Source organism: Rhea americana, unplaced genomic scaffold, assembly GCF_003343005.1.
Source record: "Rhea americana isolate MKP2758 unplaced genomic scaffold, rheAme1 scaffold_112, whole genome shotgun sequence".
Taxonomy (NCBI): Eukaryota; Metazoa; Chordata; class Aves; order Rheiformes; family Rheidae; genus Rhea; species Rhea americana.
In genome coordinates, this window is record NW_028185173.1 from 1,480,410 (window position 1) to 1,507,060 (window position 26,651).

Below are 26,651 nucleotides of genomic sequence, written 5' to 3' on the forward strand. Positions count from 1 at the left end.
AGTGACACATACGCACACAAAATACCAGTTAGAAATTTGTGGCTCTGTTCTTCCATATATTGGACGATGACTCAGTGTCACTACAGCAAGGAGCTTTAAGAGTTAATCTTGCAGTTCGGTCACCTAAAGACAGCACCTGAGCTGGCAAAAGCTACTACAGCCGTAGTGGCCATGATGTTGCATTCTTCCGTTGCACTGCAGAGCTACTGCAGACCAACACATCTGACATAATATAGGTATGAACATTTTCTTCTTAGTTGCTGCCGGGAGGGAAAGGAGATGTGCTCTGTCAGAATCCTCTCAATGTATCGTCCGAGCTGCCCCACACTGAATAAGGGATTTATGACCATGTTAGCAGGTCATACCAGCCAAAACAGGTTTGTATGACCAAGCAAAGAGCCAACAAGWGATCTGTGCACAGAAATGGCCAGAGCATAGGTTGGGCTGTGCCTCTCCAGGCATACGGCTGCAAACGGCGAGCACTTCAATGCCATACGCAACAAATAAACAAATCATTGAAACTTTGCCACTGTGTTAGTCTGCTGATGAAATCATACCGCTGACAGAACTGTGGCTGCCGGACATTCACAGGTTGACATTTCCTTAAAGCCCGTATCCAGCAACGGCAGGAATGTGTAAATAACAACTTGCCCAAGCAGGCTTATATTTTTACAGGATCAGTGTGGATTAACCTTACTAGCAGCACTGWATCCTCTCTCCTGGTAAACATGAAGGACACATGCTAATCACCTGCAGTTATATTTCCTTCTCCTTTCACCAGGATCCAAGGAACCTAGAATTTCAATGCTAACAGCATTCATAAATTCATAAAAACTCAGAATTAAGAGTATGACTTGGGATATTAACCAACAGGAGGACTTGTTTTATTATGTTTTACTGATTGTGCAGTAACACTAGTTTCATCGTGGAACCATCTGCTTGCACAAAAATTGCTTGTGTTATGAATTTCAGTCACTTAGATCCAAGTTTTCCTGAATGATGTTTGGATGGGTACTCCTGAAGTATCCTCTTTGACTTTTCTCTACAGTAGCTACAGCAGTAGCTACCAAATATTTGTATTCATGACCCCACTTTCTGTTGCATTTCCAGGCTTATGTCTTTATTTCTAGTACTGAATTTTCAGTATGGTGTCCATGTCATCTGTAGCTGCAGCACACTTATTTAAAGTCACAACCTTTAGTTTGGGCATCAGTGAGCAAGGGATCTTTTCTACAGCAAGTAACAACATGGGAAGTCTCCTTGGCTCATGGCCTTGCATAGGCACAGATTTACCAGGGGATTAAAAAAGATTGTAGCAGTGACTTGGACAAAGTATGTTTCCATGTCATAATGTAGATGAGCAGTATGTACATCCACATGCTTTCAAGCATGGTGGAAGTCAAAATGTTAGAGAAAAATAGTTTAGGTATCTTTCTTCAGTATCGAATGGAGTGCTGCTATAGGGGTAGAAGTATTTAAATTCAGGTTGTCTACATAGTATTCGGACCTCCCTAGGGTATGGTGAGGTGGCAGAGGAGATGATAATTTCAGGAAAGAAAAGCAATGTGCATGTTCCTGCAATTTAAAAATGCAGAGAGAAGTTATAKTATTTCTAGTTTGCCAATTAGTAGTATAAAGGAAGAAATGTGACCTGCCTGTATTTCTGCCAGGTTCAGGGTGGTTTTCATCTCTCAAGTTTTCTCTGTTGCGTCTGGATGATAAATGGCGGACTCCTATCTGGTGTCCGTCTCTCCCATAATATTTGAAATGCAACACTTCTCAAACTCCTCACGGGCTTATGCCAGACTGGGCTGGTTAGCAGACCTTGACCCTGGTCACCACCTAAGGGGTTCCTATCCTGCAGCAGGTTTCTGCTGCAGCCTAGTATCTCGTGGCTGAGTAACTTCCATTTGTCCCAAACCCACTCAGTGAGTTTGGTGGATACCCTCAGCCGCACGCACTGGCAGTACACTGCACGTGTGCAGCAAAGTCCAGTGTGTCACGGCAGCACAAGGGAAGAAGTTTGGTAATTTAAACCCATTCTCCTTAAGACATTAAAAATTTATGACTGTAGTGCTGAGTCGAGCATCAGCAGTTGACATGACAAAGCAAAACAGAAAAAGAGATATTCTCCTTCTAAGCAACAGGGTAACTGACAAAAAGTGGAGAAACCTTTTTATACCTTTATAAATGCAGAGACTGTAGTTTTGAAATCAGACTTACTGGCCAGTTGGACAGTCTCAGGCATGTTGATGATTCATCTGACACAGAGTCCTAGGGAGTGATTTCTTATGGGCCTGTTCATTTGGAAGCTGATGCAGGTTTCTATTTAAGTCAGCAGCTGAAGTGTGAATTTATCTGTGACATTTTTAAGATGGTTCATGAAGCCAGATTTTGACTAATGATGATCCTACTGATCTCCTACTAATTTTGGATTTATAGGTGTTGTACCATTCCCAAACTTCCAAACTTATAAATGTCCGGTCCTCCATTTGTTTTTTTTGTTGTTGTTTTTTGGGTTGTTTTTTTCTTTTGGGTCTTTTTTTCTCTCTCATGCTCTCCCTCCTTTCTTTCTTTTTTTTTTCCCCTTCTTTCCTTCTGACAGTTTGATCACTTTTCACAGCATTTATTTAAACAGACTTAACTGACAGCAACAGAAAGGCACTYCGGTAGTTTGGCTCAGGACCAAATGTACCTCTTTCTGAGAGTAAAAGGAATCAGGAGGATGGTAATGACAGTTTCAGCATAGCTCCGCTGATTTCGAGTAGAAGTATACCTTTTGTTATGAGATTTAGCGGTAGAAAACTGTGGCATAATATCTCCCTACCTGAAGCTAGGCATGAGGGCAAGGGAACCCCTTGCACAGGAGGTGCTCTCTCGTTTCCGTGTGAGGCTCACTGAATTTCCCATGCTGTGTCTGTTGCCCTTCTCTCAAAGTACAACTGGACTAGACCTTAACATGTGTTCTTTAAAACAGAGCTTTGGCTTAAAGTATTATTGAAATGATAGAACAACTCTTGAAGTATTACTCTTTAAGACACTAATTGAATGATACGCATCCTACTCTGTCATGGTTGGATGCACTGAGAGCTGCCAGAAATGGGAAGAACTTGAAGCTTTGCAAAAATTCTACAGAGAAGCGGTCTGGAAACRAAGCACTGCAAGGCTTTAATGTTTGCCGTGCGCGAATGCAAGCAGCAGCTTCTGACATCTGTCAGAATTACTGCTGCCTTCCTGATTTACAGTGGAGGATCCATAGGTATGAAAGCAAGCAAGTGTATATTTCCTTTATTTCAGAGAGAAGACAGTGTGAGGCACTTTACTCATGTAGAAGGCAAGCATGTTGTTAATCATTGGGCTTGTCTCCTAATTAGCTGTAYGCTTGTAATGACTTCCGTTTTTCATCTTCTTTTTCAGATTCCCAGGAAGGAAACTACAAGTCAGAGGTCAACAGTAAACCCAGGAAGGAAAGGACAGCTTTCACCAAGGAGCAAATCAGAGAGCTAGAAGCAGAATTTGCTCATCATAACTATTTGACCAGGCTGAGGCGATACGAGATAGCAGTAAACCTTGACCTCACTGAAAGACAGGTACTGATGCAAAATAGTGGATTTGAATGCTTGCTCAATATTTCCAGTGGTTAGCAGCTCTTCACAGCAGAGCTCTGTCCACATTATTCATAGATATGCCAGTATATGAGAATGAATGTTTATACCACRATGCCACACATTTATTGTCTGTCTATGCAGGTAATTTATATTTTTATACTCCTCAGCAATGACTTAAGTTCATTGAAGAGGCAGAGGCAGAAGATAAATGCATAAGTGTTAAAATGGTGCACATTTTTTATAATCTGAGCACACTGATATGGCTGCAAAGTGGTACGCCCCAAGTATGGCATGTACAAGCAGTTGATATCCCTGCATGCAACAAATAAGAGCATCTTGGTTTAGTCTACTAAATATACGCAGTTGCCATTTGTTTAGMGTTTCTGAACATCCTGTTTCCAGATGGCAGCAAAAATAGGAGCACCAGCAAAACTGGAATACAGGCATTTTTAACTACTTTATCTTACCCTGCACTGTGAAAGCAGAGGAGATGATGGAATTTCTTATTATTGTTATTGGTTTCCTGCTCACCAAACTCTGGACCAGGAAATACTTTTGCATATGCTCAAGTTTCATTATGCRTGTTGTCACATTGATTTCTAATGAATTATTTATGTACTAAGCATGTACTGAAGTATTTCAGGATCTCATCCCCACACACTAAAAGGATGGTCAAGTCACATGTCAAATAGTAATTACACCAACATCATATGTATTTTTAAATGTATTTTAGTCAAGAAATTTAGAATATTGGACCCAAATTACACCAAGTCCTATGAAATATTAACTACAATTTCATCATTAAAATTGAAAGCCTTCGCCARCTGATAGTCATCCATTCCTCAGGAATCACTATTAGAAGGATTATTTTAGATACAGTCAGTAGGATGATGACATATGGATTATAAAGATGAGATGACAAGGAATCAAAATAGCATGTTGAATAGAGATACCAATATGTATGTATGTGCATGATCATCAAATCACTATATGAGTCAAACTATAATAATATTTGGTGAATATGAGAAATGCTACATATGAAAATGAAAATCTGATGACCAGGTTTGATGACAAGCATAGCAGCATAATTTCTAAACTGTAGATATTACAAGCTATCGGATCAATTGTTTTGAACTTCATTAACATCTTCTATAAGCAGACAAATCAATTAAAATCATGCCTTTGTTATACACATGCACACACATTCACTCTTACAAGTAAATGAAACAGCATTTTCTTTGAGGATTTCTGGAGAATAGCTTTCCCTTCCAGCTTGTCAAGTAGCAGCCAGTAATTTCTTGTTTGAAAGGAAGATGCTACCAGATTCTACTGGAGTTACTTTCGGTTACTTAAATATTTTTGCTATATTTCTAAAGCACACCATCTTGTATCAAGCTGGTGGGGAAAAATATTATAAYGTGGAATGGGGAATGTTGATTTAATCTTGCCTTTTTCTCTTCCATTCCCCCCGCTGACTAAAGTAAGCCTAGACAATTGGCTAGTGATAGTTAAAGGGAGGTGGAATGAATTCTTATCTCAGTGACAAGGGGAAGGACTCTGTAGAAACAAGCAACAAGGAATAAATTTTAAATAACAATCCACTGTGCAAATCTGTCAGGTATCACTCAGCTGACTGCAGAAAACACATCCCTGTTTTCAGCAATGGTGAATTTGGTCTTGTATTTAACTTTCTCCCTGATAAATTCTTAATTCTCTTCTTTATAGACCAGATGGAGTAGTACAACTAAATGAAGAGAGAGTTCAATATTCTAAAGGAAATAATTAAATAAAAAACATTAGCACACTGAGAAGGAACAGAAAAATGCTCAGATGGGTGTCTCTGGAGGAAAGAAGTCAGCCTGTGCTACACAAGTGCAGAGAATTTGTTTAAGTCATGGGAATACTCACTGTTTTCTAGCTGTCACATAATGTCAGTTCCATGCATTACGCTGATCATTGTGATAATTTTTATAGAATTATAATTAGTCTATCTAATTATCTAATCTGATTCTTTTCTGCTTCTCCAGATTATCACAGAGTAACGACTGAGCAGCTAGAGATAACTCCCTTCCTTCCTTCCTTCCTTCCTTCCTTCCTGCCTTCCTTCCTGCAAAAATCCAACCTTACTTAGAAATGGAAAGCTCTAAGCTTTTTAGCTTGGTAGTGTCCAATTCTGTATCTTGCCACTGTAAAATGGTCTGAGGAAAAAAAAAAAAAAAAAAAAAAGAATTTATTGACAGCATAAAAATTGTCCTTTGATCTAAAACAAGAAGGATTCAGAGGAAAATCTGGATGTATTTTACACTTTTCCAAACCACACTGAGCCAAACAGTGATGTCACTTCCAATGCTGTTAATTAGAAATGTCTCTTTCTGAAATCAGATAAATTGTTTTGATGGAAAAATGGTGTAAAGAGGCATGGAATTGGGATCTTTATTTTCACAACATATGGCAGTCTTCAAAAACTGAAAGCRGTAAATTGAAGAGTTTAAACCTTCTTTCATACTTATTTTACATCAGTATTACTTTAGTGACTTTAAAAGACTACTGCAGGATAACCCTGGCGTGAGATTAATCTTCGTCTTTTCAGTAAAGCACCTGAGCGTATATGCAGGACCTGTCCTTTCATCGTTAGCAGAATGARTGACTACTCTTGAGTGGTATATCAATATCTATTTATTTACATGCTACTCTTATTTATTACTTTTACTGTCTCTCCCAACTGAGGAGATCGTATGTATTAGCTATCTTAAATATATGAAAGAAAACTGTGCCTTCTCTAAATTTCTTTTTYCTCTACTGCATTGCAGAAAATAGGCTGTAGTTCCTTTGTTTGAATTAAGTGAACAGACAAGTTATAATGTCCATCTCATCACAGGCTGTAGACCTATTTATGTTGGAAACTCTCTTAATCTCTCATGAAACCATTCAATTTGCACATAGAGAACTGAAATTTGCTTCAAACTGTACAATGAGAAAAAACAGCAGTTGGTGTCAGATGAACTAAATGTATCCTCTCAGAAACAGTGTTTGAGAGCAGCTCTAATTGTTTATGAATTGAATTAATTGTTTAATATATTAAGTTTTACTGTTTTTTTTTTTTTTTTTTTTTTTAATGGCAAGCATCATTGTACTCAGAAGGCAGTGGAGCAAAAAATAAGCAGGGGAAAGTATTGTTAGGTCATCCTAAAGTTACTACTTTCAATTATTTCCCAAGATGTGAGATAAATCATGGAGCCTATTATCTTAAGAAAGCTCTATCTTCCTCTTGACTGTAGTGATAATTTCAACCATACGCTGCAGCTTAAAAGAGGCACTGACCAACTAACACTTCATAATTACCTTTCTGGCATTTAAACAAGCTGTAGAAAAAACATATGTCTGACCATATTTAAAAGCCATATAAGGGTATTAAAGTTTTCTACAATCATCAAAGTAAGACTCCAATTGACTTTTGAAACAACTTACAAGATCAATTCAAACATAAATGCCTCATGGAAGGCCATTTTCACGAAAATAGTAATGAAAAATCACAACATATGGATCAGGGGAAGGAATTAATCCTATCACTCCCTAAAAAGGAAATCTGAGTTACAAAACTGAATGAAATGAAATAAGTGCCTCAAATGCCTAGATATTAAGAGTGCACTTTAAGAGCATTATAAGCACATCTGGTGGTAGGATGGCTCTATTATGGTATTGTAAGAATTCCAGTGGTATAGGTATATATAATTCCTGCTCCATCTCCTATAGAATGCACTCACAATCCCTGCTCAGCCAGCAGTTAATAATTTTCAGCTGGCAGGCCTCGATGCTATTTTGAAGAGCYGGTTAGACTAAAAACTCTCCTAGCTCCCTAGATATTTGTAACCTTGACAAGCGCATTCTTGGCTTTTTTGTCCATCCAGATAAACTTGGAGAAGGTTCCATCCAAACTTTTTAATATCTCGCCGTGGGATGAGGAGAGGAAGCAGCTGCAGTGGGGTATCAGAGGCGTGGCAAAATGGACATTTTTATGGAATCGGTCCTGCCAAAGATAGAAAGAGTAGGAGATCTTTCCACCTCACAAGATCTTTTTGCTTGGAGCTAATCAARAGAGCAATGTTGCAGTTCTGCAGGCTAGCTAAGGTTACCGGAATAAACAGTTCAAATACGTAATGCTCCTGTCTGCCAACATAAACGGAAAATCCCACCTAGTCAGATTAAATTCTGCTGATGGCAATGAGAGGGTTTATTTCTTGGTAACTTTAATTTCCAGTACCCTCCCAGAAGCCACCAATTGTTTATGAAATGCCTGAAATCATTGCTTTTGGTAGACAAAACCAAAAATTTTTCAAAATGAAGAGTGCTGTTGCATTTGTGTGTAGCTTCCATATATATGGTACCAGTGGTTCCCAACATGGGAAAAGTGACAAAAGAAGTACTTTTTACCAGCAAGAAAAGCAGACAGCTTTATTATTTCAATTCTTTTGAGCAATGCTACTATACTACCTAGGGCAATGGAGCCATTACCCACCTCAGAGCATTTTGCTAGTGTGACTATACAAATAATAAAAGAAGGTTTCCATAACAAAAGTCTCCCCCAGACAAAGGATACTTCAATCCTGGGTCACAAGTGACTTGCTTAAAATTCTTCTCAGCATCACAGAGTTTGTGGGGACCATAATCACTGCCATTTTTAGACACTGAATTTCAATCCATAAAAGTCTGTGGGGTGAGAAGGGCTTCACCAGGGGTTAGTTCAAAACTCCTCAATTAGCCTCTTGTTCTGAGTCACCTCTGGAAGAGCCCTACCTCTCCATAAATCACACAGTATGACTAGTTTCCCAAATTGGAAAGCTAAATTTCTAAGGTTAGATGGCAAAATTATTCGCCAGTGTACTTTCAAGCAAAGTCAAAGATATGACRTAGTTGACCATATCCATCTGATTTATTGTACTGTCACATCTTGTCTGAAGGGCAGCTGCTTATTCCAAGCTTTCATGTATTGAACGCTCTCTATACATGCTATAATAATAGGCCTGTGTGGCTTGAAATTCTTTGGATTGTTTGCTCTATTTAGAGTAACACTCTTGAAATAAAACTCAATAATACTTTTATGTTTGTCTTGAGAAATGTAAATACTAGTGATAAGAATTACTATACTAACTCAGTTTGTTCTTTCTTAGGAAAGAATGCTCCTGGCAAACTTAATTATAACTCATGCATAATTTTGAGTTGTGTGATATTTCTTGAAAAAAGGTACATGGCAGAACTTCAAACAACTTATTTACTTCTGTGGTATTTACTGAATTCAAACGAGCAATCCCATGTGCAAAGATCCAAGGGCCTCAAGCTGCTCGATGTGAGTGGACCCTGCACCTGCAGAGAAACCCCAGGGGATCCTGAGTGGGAAGAAACCTCTCTCTGGGCCAAGCAGCATATGCAACGTAGACAGAAGTGTTAGCAGCTCACATGGCTGCTCCCACAAAGTCAGAAGGGCTCTGCTGCCCCCCACCCCTACCCTTTCTTACACACAAGACTTAACTGGTTCTGTTTAAAGGAGATAGGGGCTTTTTAGGTTTACGGTCACTTTAAAAAGGAGGAAAAATCAGTAAGAAACAAAGCTTATTGGACACTTACAAGTGGACCTGGGGGATAGCTATAAAACAAAGATGGATTTTTTTATGCAAGGTATTGAAAGTTGTAGAATCTTCTTCTGATTTCACTAGTTCCTTCTCTTCATGGCAGGCCCACTTGAAAATATATGCAGCTCCCAGAAGCTTGCTAGCTCTAAGACTGGATGTTGATTTTGTGGCTAGGTTAYCATCAAAAGTCTCAAGATTGGCTTATTCTGGAAGGCAGAAATCCCTCTAGATTTGAACTGTGGAACTAGTTTAAGTGAATACAAGTGAGGGTGCTTCTCTCTTGGCCTGGGAGGTGGCTGCCCCAACTGTAGAGCCCYGGAGGATAGTCATGGACCAGTAGTCAGAGGTTGTTTTCTGCTTAGTCCTGCTTCTTGACATTTAACTTCCTTTACACTAAAGTATTAGTAGAGAAAAGTGTCAGCACACTCAGGCAAAAACAGTCCTGATTACCTAGTGCCGTTTAACTTTCACATGCGTTTGACCTGAGCAAAATGGGTGCAGAGTGGTACAAGTTAGAAGTTTTACCATAGAGTAAAATGCTATACACATGAGTAATTTGTGCCTAAGCAAAGCAGTGGTAAAGGTTAGCAGGAGCAAATCTTCCCCACAAATTGATTTCCAACTCATMTGTCTGTTTTGTAGATTTGGGTGTATATGCAAAGGATTTAGATGGAGATAGATCCAAAAAATAAACCCTATGGGAGAATAAGGTAGAGGGAGTCCTACACCCTGCCTCTCTTTGCTCTTTACAAAAACCAGAGACTGATTCTATAAAAAATACTCTTTTAGATTATATACAACAAACCAGTTCTGTGTTTTCTGTAAGAGGATATAACCTGAAACAGTGTGTCCTGTTCTGTTAACTGTGTTATGTTAACTCTGAAGCCTAATTAAGRAGGTTCAGAGTAGGAAAGAGTTAACTGTTTCACGGGTGGAGAAGATGGCTTTTTTTGGATGGAGTAGAGGGAGGTAAATTGGTTGTTGTCAAAGACTTCTGAAATGGGAACAAGTTGCTCTAGTCACTGCCCTCCCCTGAAATATAATGTCTATTCCATCCCTGTTGAAACGTGGGAGGTAGAAAGGAGAATGTATCACCTAAGGAGGACCCAAACCTCAACTGACTTATATGTAACAGAAAACCAGGACGCCCTCCTACACCTTCCTGGGTGCCAAAAGTTCCAGCTGTCCTTTGTGCACCTGCCAAAACCTCCCSTTTTTCTCAACAGCTGCTCCAAAGCACTTGTGTGCGTTCGCTGCAAAATCCTGTAATGTAACACGGGCCAGATTGCTTTAAAGCAGTGAGCAGGTGATCTAAGCAAGTTTATTCGCAAGGTACCGCTTACCACTAGTTAATTTCTGAAGAAAAGTTAATTTTTGCCTACTGCTATATTTTGTTACTATTTGTAATAACTAAGACGACATTTACTATTCAGACATGTTTATTCAAACTGGTTTTAAGTTTTAAATGTATCTAAGATTTTTAAGAGGTTTCTTTTGGATTGGAGATCGAAATTCTATTAAATCATACAAGCAAGAAAAATAAGCTTAATTGAATATGAGTATTTTAACTTTTCTAGGTACATTGTTTCTCTCCTATAAATGGATGAAAACTAGCAGAATTATTTAAAATTTTGAGTTAGTTATAATTAGTGAAATTAACTGATAATTCGAACTACCATTTCTGTAAATATTTGAAACTAACAGATTTGATTCTTTCAACCCTTTTATCTATTCATAGACTAGAGCACAAGAAGAAGCTTTCCTGTTTTTTCATTCCTATTTTCTTTTTTAAATTCATTGCATAAGCCATGAAAATATTTCCTCTATATCTGTGAAAAAGGTAAGTTTCATCTGTATAACACCAGTGATTTCTGTAAGTTCAGAAGTTTGGCTGTCTTTAAAACTTGGCAGCATATATGTACTTACTGGATTTGTTTCAGAGCTAAATAAAGTCCAGAAGGAAAGCTTTCTATTTTTTTTTTTTAATTCTGAAAAATCAGACTTATTTTTGTTATACATATATTTACATGGAGTAAACATGTTTATTGGAGTAAAATAAATTGATACATTAAAAAATAAGTAAAGAAAATGGGCAATGACTGGCATAATGCTTGAAAAACTTGTTGATTTGGGCTTTGTGCTACATCACTGAGATGTGATAAAACTCATGAAATTTGGCATGCTGACTTAAAAGACTTATTCCTAGAACTATGCATTTCTTACAGAAAAATAACTCTGTCTTGAGTGGTACAGCACTCTTATTTCTGATTTTTAAGATTTGTGAAATATCAAGCCTTAAACTTTAACCTTGTTTGGGAGTCATGGCCCACTAAAATCTGGAATAGAAAACGCTGATATTAAGAAAAAGTACTTCATTTGAGGAGAGAGCTGCTTCAAGGAGAAATGTCTGTTTACTTWAAAAAAAATGACAGGCAGAATGCAGTTAAGGTAGTTGTACAGTTTTAACTCAGTTCATTTTTTAGATGAAAATTAYTTTTTTAAGGAATAACCTTTAATTATAGAAATTATCTAGTTGACTTTTCTCTGTAAGTACAAAACACTGAAATCCCACTTCAAGCAGGTTATGAGGAAGGATCTACATTTGAGAGAGCACGAGAGAAGTTAACCATTCTTAAAGCTAATGTAACCGAAGTGCTCTGCTGAAGTAGCAATGTTATATTAGACTTCTAAGCAATTTGTTCTTCTGTAACCAAAATGACATGCTGATGTCCACGTTGTGAAGTAATACTGAGGGTATGGGTGGAAGACAGCACTTAATGTAGCCCTCTGGCCTACTATCATATATATATATATWGATTACTTCAGTAATGTAGACACTGTTATTAAGAATGTCAACCCCCTTGTTTTGACCCTCATCCAGTGATTCCAACAGAGGACTCCTTAAAATAAATTGATCTCAACAAAACATTTATCTTGTGCATCAGAAGATGTGCAATGTGAAATCRTTTACTGCTATCTTAAGTAACAGCCTAATCATCAGATGTGGAGATGCAAATGCTAAACAACTTGTTGACTAAGGGAAAAGAAGCTGYGCTTTCGTGCCAGTAAGCAGATGTGCTTAATAGACTGGCTCATAAGTGCCGATTTAGAAACAGCTGTTGATGCTACCATAGCCTTTAATATAGTTCATTTCCCTCCACTTCCTTTGCTTTCCGTACATACACATGCTTGCTCTATACAGTTAAGTTGGGCTAGATAGAGGGTGGAGAAGAGGAAGCGCGTTTTAATAATAATAGGCAATCAAGTTCTAATTCTTGGAGAGACAGTGAACACTCCCAACTTGTGCTGGAGCTGACTTAGGCTTGAAAAAACAGCATAAAATGTTCAGAAAACCTGTAATATTTTGTTTCTCATAGTAGATCTTTAACTACTTTTAAAGAATGTAGTTTCTGCAAAAGTTGAAAATGGAGCAAACTAATTCTCACTGGGGAAAATTTTGAGATTTTTTTCATTCCAGTAAGGATCTTTCTTTCTTTCTTGACTTTCTTTCATTCCTTCTTTCTTTTTCTTTCTTTTTCTTTCTTCTTCTTTTCTTCTCTTTATTTTTCTCTTTCACTTTCTCTCTGTCTTTTGATCTTTTGCTCTCTCTCTTTTTCCTGCTTCAGTCTTGCTCTAGGTCTCACTTGTTCTTGCTGTTTCTTTCATTTTTTCCTGCTCATTCTTACTSTGTCTGTTCCTTTCTCAATACATACTGCATGTTTGGTGATGCACCTATAATGATTTCAAATTAGCTGTTCATTTGAAAAGCAGTTTTCCATGAATCCCTGTAAATCATTGTTCTGAAGTACTTCATACAGTTTTTTTCAYTTCCTTCTCGTAACTAAAATATTGATGGATCACATATCAGTAACTACTACCCCCACCAATTATTGACTCTTGAACTGTGGAGGAGGTTCAGATTTCAGATATCTGAATTTGATCTCTGGAGGAAATAACAAGTGAAGGACCTTTCTTATATTATTAGCATATGAGCTTTAAAGGCTTCATCAGGAGCCACTGAACTCAGTGGAAAAACTCACACTGACATTAATGTACTTTGGATCAGGCTAAAAGTGGATTTCACTACATTAATGCWGCAAATAATATYGAAACAAATGCACAATATTTTTAATAATAAACTTCACTATATTTTTTTCCATTTTTTTTGAAATAATCTTTGATATACCAAATAAAGAAATTTCCTATTTGCTATTTTTTGAATCAATCCAATGCAAATTACTTGAAGTCATTATTTAATTTTAAAAATAATTTATTCTCCCTATTTTTCTTTTTAAGATAGCTACTAGTCTGTCTTTTACAAGCAGCCTGATGGGCTATATGCCAGTCCATGGAACTAATTAGTGTATATTTTCCCTTGGGAGCAGCAGAGTTACTTTCTTCATGCTACACTCAAGAGAGCACAAGCAAAGATACTTGGCATCCTCTTAGCCCTGCCTTCCCTGACGGCCGTGTTTCCCAGACAGTGGCTCATGTGCAGATGTAGCAGTGCTTGCTGAATCCACTGTGGAATTTAGAAATTCATCTTGCTCTCATTCTTGCAAAGGGAAATCACCTCCCTATAGCTGATTTATCTCAGATGATATATGCATACAGACCTGGAGACATCCCTAGGGGAGGTGTTTCAGGGCATCGTCAGGTGAGCTAATGTGACGGTAGTGGATCTGAATTCAAAGGCAGCCCCCAGGCTGGAACTTGTCTAACTCCCTACCTGGAAGCTGATGCCACTCAGTTCTCCTGGTTTTGCAGCTCAAGGAAAGAGGCTGCATTTTGTCAAGTGATCTGCACTTCAGAAAGCAACAGAAAAAGAAAATTTCAAAACAAAGACTCATTCTTTATACAGGATTAGGAAACAGTCAAAAAGTTATCTAGGCTAGTAAATCCAACAGTTTGGCTCCATCTGTGAGAGGAGGAGGACAGAAAGGAACACCTGCGTCATGAGCCAGGCAGTAAACTACCCACCTCTGTCCCAACCAGAGCAGTTCCTGACRGTGCCTTCAGGAGCATTACCTTTAGTTTCTGAAGCAGCCAAAAAAGAAATGGATGAATTTGAAAGGAGGTTTGCTAGGACCTCTCTAGTTCATAGAGGAGATTCCAGTAAGCCAGAGTAGGTTGAATCCAGGCCATGCAATGAAATTTTTGCTTCAAATACAACACTGTCATTTTTCTTTAAATCACTTTTTGCATACTTTATTATTTTGTTTTAGGTTTTCAGAGCTGTGACATATTCCTGGAACGTTCATGGATGTAACAATACACTGAAAACTGCTTAGATCTTCTAATTGTCACTCCCATCCTCTCCTCTCTTGTTGATAGAATAGAGTTCAGTATTCTGAGGTACTTGGTTGAATCCAAAGTCTATCACTTTTTGATCTTTAGATTATGACTGCATTTTGATTCACCCTGCTTTTACTACACTGTTTGGCACCAGGACAGTAGTGTCTTTTACAAGAGAAACTTCACTGTCTTAAAAAACAAAAATAAACAAAATGACATCTGTAACTTCCACCAGAGCACTGCCAATGCTATAGTAGCGCCGTGCCCTTTTGAAGACACTGTTTCCATGGCCACCTCTGATATATGACCTAAGTATGATAATTCCCAACATCACAGCAGCCAGTAATAAATACCTTCCCCTTTACACTCATTTTGCTTTACAAGCCAGATTCTTTGGCTCTGATGAGGAGAGGAGAGGAAAGGATGTGCTGTGCTTTGAGGCTCTTTTAACTAACCTGGAATCGTTTTGCTCTTTTCCCAAGTGATTGGCTGTAACAGCTCACTTTGGCTCTAACAGGAACATGGTGAATTAAAAAAATAAATATACTTCTCTTCTTTCCCACATACGTACGTACAAATTGTGATGTTAACTATCAATTCAGTTGTAGTAAAATTTTACTGTAAAATTCAAAGTGATAGTAAAGATTAAACACTGCAATATTTCCTGGATGTTTAAGACAGATTTAGCAAAACAGCATTTTTGTGGCTCTATTACTCATGTTGTACAACAATATGTCCTGCTGTGACTTTTCCTTGCTGTTTCTTTTAAAACTCTGCAACACATTCAGCTAAACACAGCAGAGGATACAACATCTTCGCAAGCTTTCTTGCTTTGTTTGTGAGAGAAAAATTGCAGCTATTTATTTTTCTGTAAAGCATTCCTATTTAGAGATGTGCAAAAGCATATATAGGGGGTTTCTTACGCAACAGTAACTCTAAATGGATCAAAAATAACAATCTTCTTCCCATTCACAAATCCTATTTAAGTGACAACATTTTAAAWTGATTTGAAATCAGCCTTGAATCTGATCAAATACATTTGACAGATGCTATGCACATTTTTTTCTTCTTTTAGCTATTGCAAAAATGGTCCTTGTGGTTTGCAGTGCTGATACTTTAGAACTGTGCAAATAATTTAGGTTTTCTTTTATATATATATATAGTTCCATACAGAGAAGAAGAGGAGGGGAAATGAATTTCAGCCAAAGTAAAATCTTGGGTTTTCATATGCCTTAGCTGTAGATGCTTTTTTTTTTTTTTTTTTTTTTTTTTTTTTTTTTTCATTCCATGAAAAGATATCTTTCAATCTTTTCCATTCTTGTCTTAAATTATTTGCTGTTTTTGACGCAAATTCATAAATGCCTTGCCCTCCAGTTATGGAAGTATTTATTTATCTGAAAAATGTGACCAGGATCTACGGCTAAGTAGAATAAGACCTAGGATCTGGAATAGAATCAGTCAGCTAGGATCTTTTAAATATATTTGTGAAATTATAAGTTTTGATTGTGAGAAAACCTCGTTCTGATGCTTTATCAAGAAAAAAAAAGAGAGCTTTCAAAGTCCTTATCTTGAATCTCATCAGTTTACAGAAACAAAGGGCAACATGAGCTTTTCGATGAAAAGTTCTCTTCCAAAGTAATTGGTATCCTTTGAAATGTATTTAGAAAAGCACTATAAGAAAGGGGGGCAACAGTGTGGGTCTGCATCGCCACACTGGACTCTGTACTACCCAAAAGRTAGGTTCTTGTCTGCTACAATTCTGCTTCTGGTTCTTTAGCTGTGAACAGCGATTCGTACTTTTTCCAGAGTATGTTGACATTTTAATGCGTTTGAAAGAGCCCCGAGCTCTTCCTGCAGAGGCCACAGCAGCAGTGCTGTGTGCTGTAGGCGTTATTGCGGGCACCCCTTCCCTCGCCCGCGGCCGGTATCCGCGCGCCCCGTGTCAGCAAGGAAGCCCAGCTGCACTTTTTCCCCAAAAAATGGAAAAGTAATGTGCTACGCATAAAAAGCATTCTGATTTTCTACTGCTACAAAGATCATTATTGACCTTTAAYGCTCCTATCTTTATTTTTGTGTTTCGTCTCTCTGTAATGAAGGTAAAAGTTTGGTTCCAGAACAGACGAATGAAGTGGAAGCGGGTAAAAGGGGGCCAGCAAGGGGCAGCAGCCCGGGAAAAGGAACTGGTGAACGTGAAAAAGGGCACGCTGCTCCCCTCCGAGCTCTCCGGCATCGGGGCCGCTGGTCTCCAGCACACGGGGGACTCACTAGCCAACGACGACAGCCACGACAGCGATCACAGCTCTGAGCACGCACACTTATGATACACAACGAGTGTCCCAGCTCCGTTCTCAGGAAAGATGCTTTGCTGGCAAGCCTTACACGGGCATCGTTTACGTATGCAAGTGACTCTGGCAGTGATTTTTAAAGTTGTTACRGAAAATTCAGGCTTATTGGGTCTGTTTTCTTGATTTGTAGATGGTTTACAGTAAGTGCCATATCTTAAAGGTGCCTCAAGAGTGGAGAAGTGGAAGATGAACCTACTTTGAACATTCCAGATTTGTTTGTCATGTTTATGACAGCGGGCAGGTATTTTTGCTTTAGCTTGCACTGAAATTACATTGCTCTCAACAGACGTTATATTCTGAAAACCACAGTGCCACAAAATCACTATCTAGTGGATAAGAAATGTATTTTAACTCTGTATATATTTACGTTACAGCATTTTCCTGTCTTCACTAATTTTAGCAATGCATTCATATTAGCRATGGCAATAGTCACTCATGACAATAAATGGCTTTCTGTCTCTTTATTTTTGTTTTGTTTTTCCAAAGACATACAATAAGGGCAGATACTTTTGTTCAAGTAGAGAACAATACAATAGTGTCTGCTAGGACACGTCCTTGTATGACAGACAAAACAAACGTTATGTTGCATTTACTATCAACTGCTGCTAATAGGGTATTATTAAACTTACCTAGCTCCTCAATTCTTCTTATCTTATAACTGCAAGAATGACTTTTAGGATCATAAGGATAGTCCAGTAACCTGCCAGAAAGAATTTCATGTTCTGCCCATCCTCAGTGGAAAATCCCTCCCAAAATTAYTCATTCCTACTTTGTCATCTTTTGAGTACGTTGATAAAAACTGATACTCTGCAGAAATGTTGTCCCTTCATCTTCAGTTTTAGAACCAGCAGATAAGCTGAAAGTTACTATCAACTGCTTATATTGGTAGAAATCAGAATATGAAGGTAATTCAGTATTGTGTCCCAAGTGTAAAATCAAGACACATTTTCTGTTATAAGCTTTTGTGTACATACAGGCAAACACCAAAATCCAAAATTTAATGCAAACCATTGATTGTACTTTGTAAAGAAAAATGTTTAATAAATAATCCTTTTTAAATAWTTCTGGTCTCTCTACAGTGATTTCATAGGAAAATTAAAGCGGTTTTTGTAAAAGCTCTACTTTCTTTGGGTTTTTTTGGAACTTCATCTGTCTTTGGACAGTGCAAAGCTATGTTTCAAATTTAGGCTTTTAATCTTGGATGAACCTTCCACCTTGATCCATTTGGGAAACTCTTTCCTTTAGCAGGAAGAAAGCATCAAGCAGCTAATGATGTCTTCAGCCAAAACCAACAAGACTCTGTTTTCCAGACCTAGAGCAAATATCAAGGGATATTTCATTTTGCCTTGTAGAAATGGATTAAAAGGAATAAATGTCAGGAAAGAGATGCATGCTCACATTCTCATGCYTTTGTTCAATAAAGCTGTTCAGGAGAAAAAATAATTTCCCCAAAACTTTGGAGATTATAACAATTAACTGGACTGTGTAGTGTGATAGAAGGAGTAAAATGAAGAGTGAAATGAAATGCGAGTGTCGTAGTAAATGTTTGTGAGCATTCACTTGAGCTTTGTTATGCGGAGCAGTGGGATATCYTTACTGTTAAATGTGTTCAAGACCTCTGAGTCTGATACCCTTCTTTGCACTGTAGGTTTGTTCTTTCTGGCACATTAATTGTTGCCATGATCACTGTAGCTTAAAAGCTCCAAACCATGGGTAAATCATTTCTCTGAGCGAGTTCAGAGCATTTCATTGAATCTAGCATTTAAGAGGTTTTGTTTTCGCTTGTTAGTTCTCTTTCAAATGYCTTTTTCATTCAGAATCATTTAGGATAAGAGAAGTAAACCAGATGTTTGGGAATATTTGACATTTTTGATTTGCTGGCTGGACAGGAAAGGTTTAGGGTTTTTTTGAGTGGTAATGGGGATAATATAAAAGGACAAAACAATGGAAACTTTAATCAAATTTACTGTGACTCGTTCTGCAAACCTGAAAAGGATTTTTAGCAAATAGAGTATTTGAAAAATAATAATCTTTTCTCTCCACATTACTAGCAAAACTATTTCTTGCTATCTGTCATACAAAGTCTAAGACTCAAACTAAAAATGTTACAAGCTTGAGATGACATTTTACAGAAAAAATGGAAACATTGTATTTAAATTACCTGAAATGCGTYAGCTTCCTAGCTGAAAGCATTTTGAGGGGTGTATTATTCTGTGAATAGCACTGTGATGTGATTGGGATACTTGCAGGGTAAGGGAGCATCCAGTATGAGTAATGATGGCAGACTGTGAACCATAATAATCTCCCTACCAGGAAGAATTCTGTTCTAAATGAATCTGTTGAAATGCAAAATAAAGTTAGATAGGAGAGAAACATGCAAATAGATTTACAGCACTAGGGGYATTCCGACTAAATTATGCAATTACGACCAAATTATGTAATTTATTTCACAGAAAAAAAAGAGGCCTAACAAAACTGGTCATCTTCCACATTTGAAAAGCAGTTCAGACTTTGAAGCTGATTATAAGGGACAAACTGGATGTAGTAACCTCTCAGATTGCTTAAAGACCGCTGGTGGCTTTCAACACAATGCAATATAGTGCAGAGACCCCACTTTGCACACTGATCACACCGGTAAGTCTAAGCAGGGTGAGCTTCCTACCACGGTCTTGAAGGGATTTACTTACAGGCATAGCACCACRAAAGTACAGATCTACTTCTTTCAAACTTCAGCTAACTCATAYTCCAGTCCCAACAGTGACCTCCCTGCACTTCAGCTGTGGTTTGTGGGTTAGTGGGCAACTTGGACTCACCAGGGCACATGGTGTTTGATCCTGTTCTCCCAGTTACTCACACGTGAACATAAGGAAGCCAGTGGTGTCAGTCACCTGCAGCAATGCATTACGACTTTGTGCTRAAGTTTTAGCATAACTGTCTTGCTGAAATCAGCCACAGATAAAAGCTTTTGAACTTTCTGTTTTACATTCATTGGTTTTTACCTATCAGCAGATTTATAGAGGATTTTTCTACCTTTTTTTTCATACCTTGCAGTATGTCTAAGAGTAGATCAAACTACTCTTTTGTCTTTAACAGACAGACAAAATCAAGCTCTAAGATTGTTATTTGCCCAAGAATGTATAGGTACTTGGTGGTAGAATGAAGCATGATGAAACCTACTTTGTTTTATTTATATTTATTGGCTTCTGTTATTAAAGAGTGGCTAATCATTTTTCTGTTTTATCATGACGAATCCTGCTTCCAAGGACTATATTTTTTGAGCTACAACTTTGCTATTTCTGTCCAGRGTCCATCTTTCTCTGATATTCTCTTGTCAACCTATCACTGAGGCAGAGAAATGTGGAATCTGAAAAAATTTTCACAGAAAATCTAATTTACTATAAAAAGAGAGTGATATTGAATACTAAGTCTTGATGTGATAGACAATCTAAATTCTGTTYTCTGCTGTTCTCTGGAATACAAGGCTATATATTACTTGCAGAGTTCCTTTCTCTTGCTCTTATAGCTGTTGACTTTTTAATTTTTGTTTTGTTTACTATGAATTCATATTATTGTTTTCAGATTTATTTTGGCAATAGCAATCAAAAAGGTGTGGTTAAAATAACACCATTGGGAGCTGGCTTAAGTTTTGTAATCACAAATTGGAAGTAGTTTGGGAATTTCATTAAATGAATATCTTTTCTTCTTAACTTCCTTTTTCTTTCCATCAGATCTGTGAAAACACTTTCAAAAATAAATCAGAAAAGGAGCATGAGTATAAGGGGACTTCTCCTCCTCTTAAGAGATTCCATATCTGTATTTTTCCATAGGCCAAATTTCAAGGTAGTTTATTTATCTTACTTTCTTAAGTGAAGACACTGATTGCTGTAATAATATTATTTGTACAAATAAAGCAAAAAAAAAATGCATTAGGATGTGCACCCTGACTAGTTATGAGGAAACATAGTTATATAAGTTGGGGACACAATGCCAGCGTGAGCCTTCATTTAGAATTTCCTGGCTTCAGTAAGTTTATGTCTCTTGGGTGAGCTTGTATTTAACAGAGTACACGCAGTATTTAAGATCGGCTACAAGATTCAAGAAGTTTTAAAGGGTAACGTTTAACCAATTATGTACTGTAATTTAAYACCATTATGTAATGTGTGTGGATTGAAAGGGAGAATTCTGTATACAACCTGATGCCTATATTCATAGGGCTTCAGAGATGATGCATATTATTAGCCCAGATTAACGAGGAGTTACTAGAGCTCATTTGCATTTCTATATTTTTAAAAACTTTTATTCATTTTCATTTAAAGCTCATAGGCTTTTGACATCATTTACAGCTGAAAGCTTCAGTGTAGCAAYGGATTTCAGTGTAATTCATGGCTCTGGCTGTTAGAGGGGCCCTGTATATGGCATGATCAGAGGTTATCAGTCATCTGTATAAACTGCAAATATACTAACAGCTTCTCTGAGGCCACAGACCAGAGACCAAGTCATACAAGCAAATTTATTAGCCATTGTCCTTTTTCTTGGCATCTGTCCTGTCATGATTTCTATCTGTAGAAATTCAGTGAAACTTTATTTTYGTTCCATTGAAAACAATAATCTGGGCAATAATCTTGTCTAGTATCAACAAATAGAGAAGACCTCAAGGAATGATATAAATAAAGAGATTGTTAAATCTCTTCCTAAATAGTAGGAAATAATAATAGTTCTTTTTTATGCAGGGCTTTTTTGTAGACAGATTCCAAGGAGGTTTTAGAGAAAGATAAGTTTCCAAATATCCTTTTTAGCAGATGGAGACTAGGGACTCTAGGAATTTGTACTGGTCACCTTGAATCATGGACTCAGCAAGGCTGTTGGGATTAGGTTCAGTCTCCTACTAAATGTGCTGTCAAGACTTAGTTCTGCTYTGCATTCTTTATCTTATTTGTTCCTTGAATGCATCTTATACTTGCATCATGCATTTCTGTAGCAAGAACCTCTTCCAGCCTTTAGGACCTTGAGTCTTTCCTCTAATAGATGATTCATAAAAAAATACAATAAAGAATGGTTATTAAAAGTACATGTGAAAAATATAGTTGAGATGAGAATGAGATATTCCGTAAGCATATGATCCACAACATTAAATAATAATAAAATTGCATGAGTTTTGTTTAGATGACTAAGTGATGGGAATAAAGCATTCTGTGATTTTCTATAAATGATTTTTGCTTTTGTGGAGCAGTGTGTTTATTTTACTACAATAGGTTAAATGTATGAATTTAAAATATTTAGTCATGATGTCTGAGAAACTATAGCATTATCAGTCTTCAGATAGGCATCCCTCTCTCTTTCGAGAGAGACAAATTTGGCCAGAAGCTCCCTTCTCCCAATGTTTGGATTTTATTTGTAAAATTTGAAAATTTACATGCATTGCCAAAAACTTTGTAAAATAGTATTTTATATTAATGAACAATAATTCTGGAGCAGTTAAGTTTCAGATTCACTCATCCTTGAAATAAACAACATATTAATTGGCTTCTGTAGAATTTTGCTTATTTTATAACCACATAATAATATTATCGGCTTTGTGCTATAAAAATGTGTTTGTTTGATTTATATCAACTCCCAAAACATATGAAGCAATGAGCAGGGCATATACATGTGTGCGYGTGCATGCGCATGCGCATGCACACACACACACATATGTATACATACATACACACATACATATATATATACACATACACATATAGGTGTGTGTACATGTTTGTGTATGTATATAACATAGGTTTTGTATTGAGGGAGATAGTCTCATCTTTAGCATCACCAGACACTGTATATGCTACTTATGTTTGCTTATGGACTGCAGGGTTTTTAGCAATATCCTTATTCTGAACAGATGCCACATTCTTTGCCAGGAAAGTCACATGCACAGCTGAGAAAATATTCAAATTTGGGCAAATGCCCACATTTAAAACTTATCTTGAAGAGTGCCCTTAAAAAAATTTTATGTAACCACAGAAGAAATATATTTCAGAAAGTAAAAACTACCAAGAAGAAAAACTAGTTTAAAATTAAGACCACTATAAATAATTTTGTATATGCATTTCTATAATTCCTGTGTATATACTTATATATTGGAATTGTGGAAGTTAAACGTTTGTACAATCTTTTAGTCCACAAACTATGCTAAGCACGGCACAGAGCTGTTACTTTTCTAGTACTAGCATATATGCATAAGATGTTTAATTCCTAATGACTAAATATTATGAAGAATTCTTGGTCTCCTTTTAGATGTAGTATTTTTGCACGAAAAAAGTAAAAGGATTTTCTAAGAAATCAACGAACCTCATCTAAAGCCTTGAGATGGCAATGGAAAGATTATGATTGATTTCATTGGGATTTGGATCAAGCCCAAAGTATACACAAAATTTCATACAAATCAGTGGACAGTCCAGGATTAAGAACATTAGCCAATAATTTCCAAAGTGACTGTTGACTTTATGCATTCACTATGACACACAGGATCCTGATTTCAACATAGTTCTGAGAACATGCTGAAAAGAAGGGCCACTTTATGGAGATGTGAGTTGTGGACCCCATATTGCCAGTCAGCTAAGAAAATCTTGTTCTTGTTTCCAGCAATACTCTTATAATACTGGATTTCTATAGCTGACAAATCATCACATCGTGTTATTAAATTATAGGTTTCATAACCAATATGAAAGAAACTTGCTATGGTGTTTTCCTTCTACTGTAATTTGTAGCAATAGTAGATAAGAAAAATAAAATATATTATATTAAGGTAGGTTTGAACATATGTGAACGGTTGGGGGGCAGGGGTYGAGGAAGGTAAAAGTTTCCTTCCACTCAGATGTCTGTCTTGAATTTCTCACAGTTTTTGCAGACAGTTTGGCTCATTTCCAACATACGTCGTTGCCTGTCTGGTATGAAAAGTGCCATCTGTGCAGTATGGAAGTTCTTTCTTTTAAAAGTGGCCTGCTAATTATTCTTCAGGCAGGTGTTACTAAAGTGAASTCAGGTGTCAAGCATGGCATAACCTTAGAATTGCCTAAAATTGTCCTGTTCTCCAATGCTGTTCTGTCCCAAAAGAATGGAACAGAATATTACAGGGAGCTGAAATGTTGGTTGATACAGGATTGAGATGACTCATGCAGCAATATATATTGCGGTGACACTCAAAAACTGAAAGTTAAAGGATGTGGGCTGGATGAAGTGTGTACATTTTCCAAAACAAATATCCTTCTGATTCACATAAGCTGAGTTTCTGTTCCTTTACATTTGCACTGCGGTCTTGCAAAACGTTAAAAATCCTGATGCTCTCAGAAGTTTCAAACAGTGTAAGAGGTGGTGGAAAGAATTTCCTTCTGAACTTTAATAGACTGGGAGAACTGTTTTGTTGAAAAGAGAAGGGAGGATGGCTGTATTGTGTGAATGACACCTGCAAATTCTCACCTATATTCACTCTGCAAAACACTCCTACTTTAAAAGCTTTTTGAAGATTAATAGGATGGTTAATGGGCCAGATTCAACACATGGGRGCTGAAGGCAAGCGTTCAGCTGAGCCATGAGGCCCAGCTCCCAGGACAAGTGCTGCTGCTGCCTCTCATTTACAATAGTTATTCTGCTCCTCTGACTTCCTTACATGACATTAGCCCTCCCAACAGAAGATGAAAACTCACCACATTGAGCCAGATGTTACAACACTTCTCTCTCTCTCTAGCAGATGAGTGCTGCTAAGAGGTAAGGGATTACTAGTATAAATGTAAGGCTTCCTATTTCCTATATAGTTTTCAGGATGTCTTCTGAATAAACAGTTCTTTTACTGTTTGTAATCTCAGAGGTCAGACTGAATGATGGTGATAGAGATTTTTAAAAATTAGGATGAGAAAAACACAGGCACATTTACCACTTTTGACAGCTAGGCTTTGCATTGTTTGCTTTACCAGTGATGAAAGTAATCCAACTTTGTCCAGCTCTATACAGAATCCTTGACAAAATATTTACAATAGATTGATAAGACGTTGAGATAAAGAGCAGTCCTGGTAAGTAACTGCAYATCTAGTGCTGTTATATTTTTGATCAGCCCTGAGACATCTGGATGATTTTGAACTGCCAGTCTTCTACTATGAAGGACAGTTTTACTTCCATAAGGACTTCCTCCTGTGTTTCCAATATCATGCTTAGCGTCTGACTGACTTAGCGTCTTGCGATAATGAGATGTACACAAAGCACTGGCATGCAGCACTATTGAGATGATTTCCTTTTTGGCTCAGCCAGATTCCTGTTAAAARCTATACAGACTCTTAAGAGACTAACAAAAGAAGAATTAAAGATCCAGCAATAGCACAAAGATAAGCCTGAGGAAGCTGGCGCTAGATCTCCTAAAATTAAGAGCAGACTTTRTAAGAATACATTTATTGAAATAAACACTGGCATTATGTTACACAACAAAAACAAACAAATCTTTGAAACCCTTCTTAGCCCAAGTTGTTTACCTATCAAAATCCCAGCATTTACTCATAAGAGTAAGCTGTCTATTAAATTCGCAGAATAGAGCTTTGCTAAGCACATCGTGGTTAAAAAAAGAAGAAAAATGAGGCTGGCAATTGCACTGAAACTGTTCCTGTGCTGTAGCATGTTTAATGGCTAACATCCATCCCATACCTCATCGCACTTTGGACTAAGTGACGATGAAGCCATGTGTTTGTGACTGAGTCCAACCTACGATGGCCTTGAGAGTGACATTGTGAATACAGAATTTGTTTTTCCAATACAGAGATTTCTGTTTGCTCTAGCAGGAGACTACAGTCTCCTATAAGTTTGTAAGAGGTACACAAACACCTTGCACTGCCCCAGAGTATCGGGAAATTGCTACGGTTTAAAGAAAGGCTGGTTCACAGGAGGAGCCTTTCGGAGTCTTTTCTGAAGAGCCTGGTAGAGTTCCAAGGGCCAAGGTAGCTGGAGCTTGCTCAGAAGTTGTGAAGGCAAAAGGTGATAGTAGCATCCAGCTATTTAAATCAGCATCTAAAGAATCATGTTAATATCAAATGCAGCCTTATGCAAACATAAAACCCTACTGCATATACTTTTGCCTGTCACTGCCGTGCATTTATTTCTGAGGTGAAACTTAGCAGCTGTTTAACAATTCGGAGAACAACAGCAGAAGAAGTGAATGCAAAAAATAACATAGCTAACCACAACTAAAATTTACTTACTTAACACCTCCTTGATTACTGTAATTATACAAACTAGATTTTAACYGGGACCCAAGATTTCATTTCCGTCTCTGTTTCTTAGTTTCTCCTATCTGAGAGCAGAACAGTGTTGTGGCTCTTTTCTGAAAGTGAATTGGGAAACCTAAATCTGCTTGTAATAATTACTTATATGCAATGGATTTTGAACTTTTTAGTAACTACAAAATGGCAGATATATGTATCACTATACATATATATGTATATGTATATGTACAACTGAGTAACGGCAAATTCCCCAAACTGGCATCAATAAAGTCATGCCTGGGTAATATATCTATTCTGAACACAAAGAAAGGATGACAATATGTAAAAAAAAAAAATCATCTGTTCACTTCTCACACTGATCTTCTCCAGTTCAAGAACATCATGTCCTGACTTGTCATAAAGCATGAGATTTCATTTTACATGTGRTAAGACAATAAAGGGTTCATATAATAAGGAAATGTAGTTTTTTTATTGTTACAGAACTCACAAACAGTTTTACAGAAATACCTCAAAAATGTCAATAGC

At 37.3% G+C, this 26,651-nt stretch overlaps 1 protein-coding gene across 1 annotated transcript in view; it reads left to right on the top strand.

Moving 5' to 3' along the window:
• Positions 1–17,936, top strand: part of MEOX2 (mesenchyme homeobox 2) — a 55,849-nt gene extending 37,913 nt beyond the window's left edge. The window contains exons 2-3 of the mRNA XM_085316372.1: positions 3,418–3,590; positions 16,627–17,936. Coding sequence (XP_085172498.1) covers positions 3,418–3,590; positions 16,627–16,851 — 398 coding nt within the window. The 3' untranslated portion in view covers positions 16,852–17,936. The remainder of the gene's footprint in view (positions 1–3,417; positions 3,591–16,626) is intronic.
• The last annotated feature ends 8,715 nt before the right edge of the window (positions 17,937–26,651 follow it).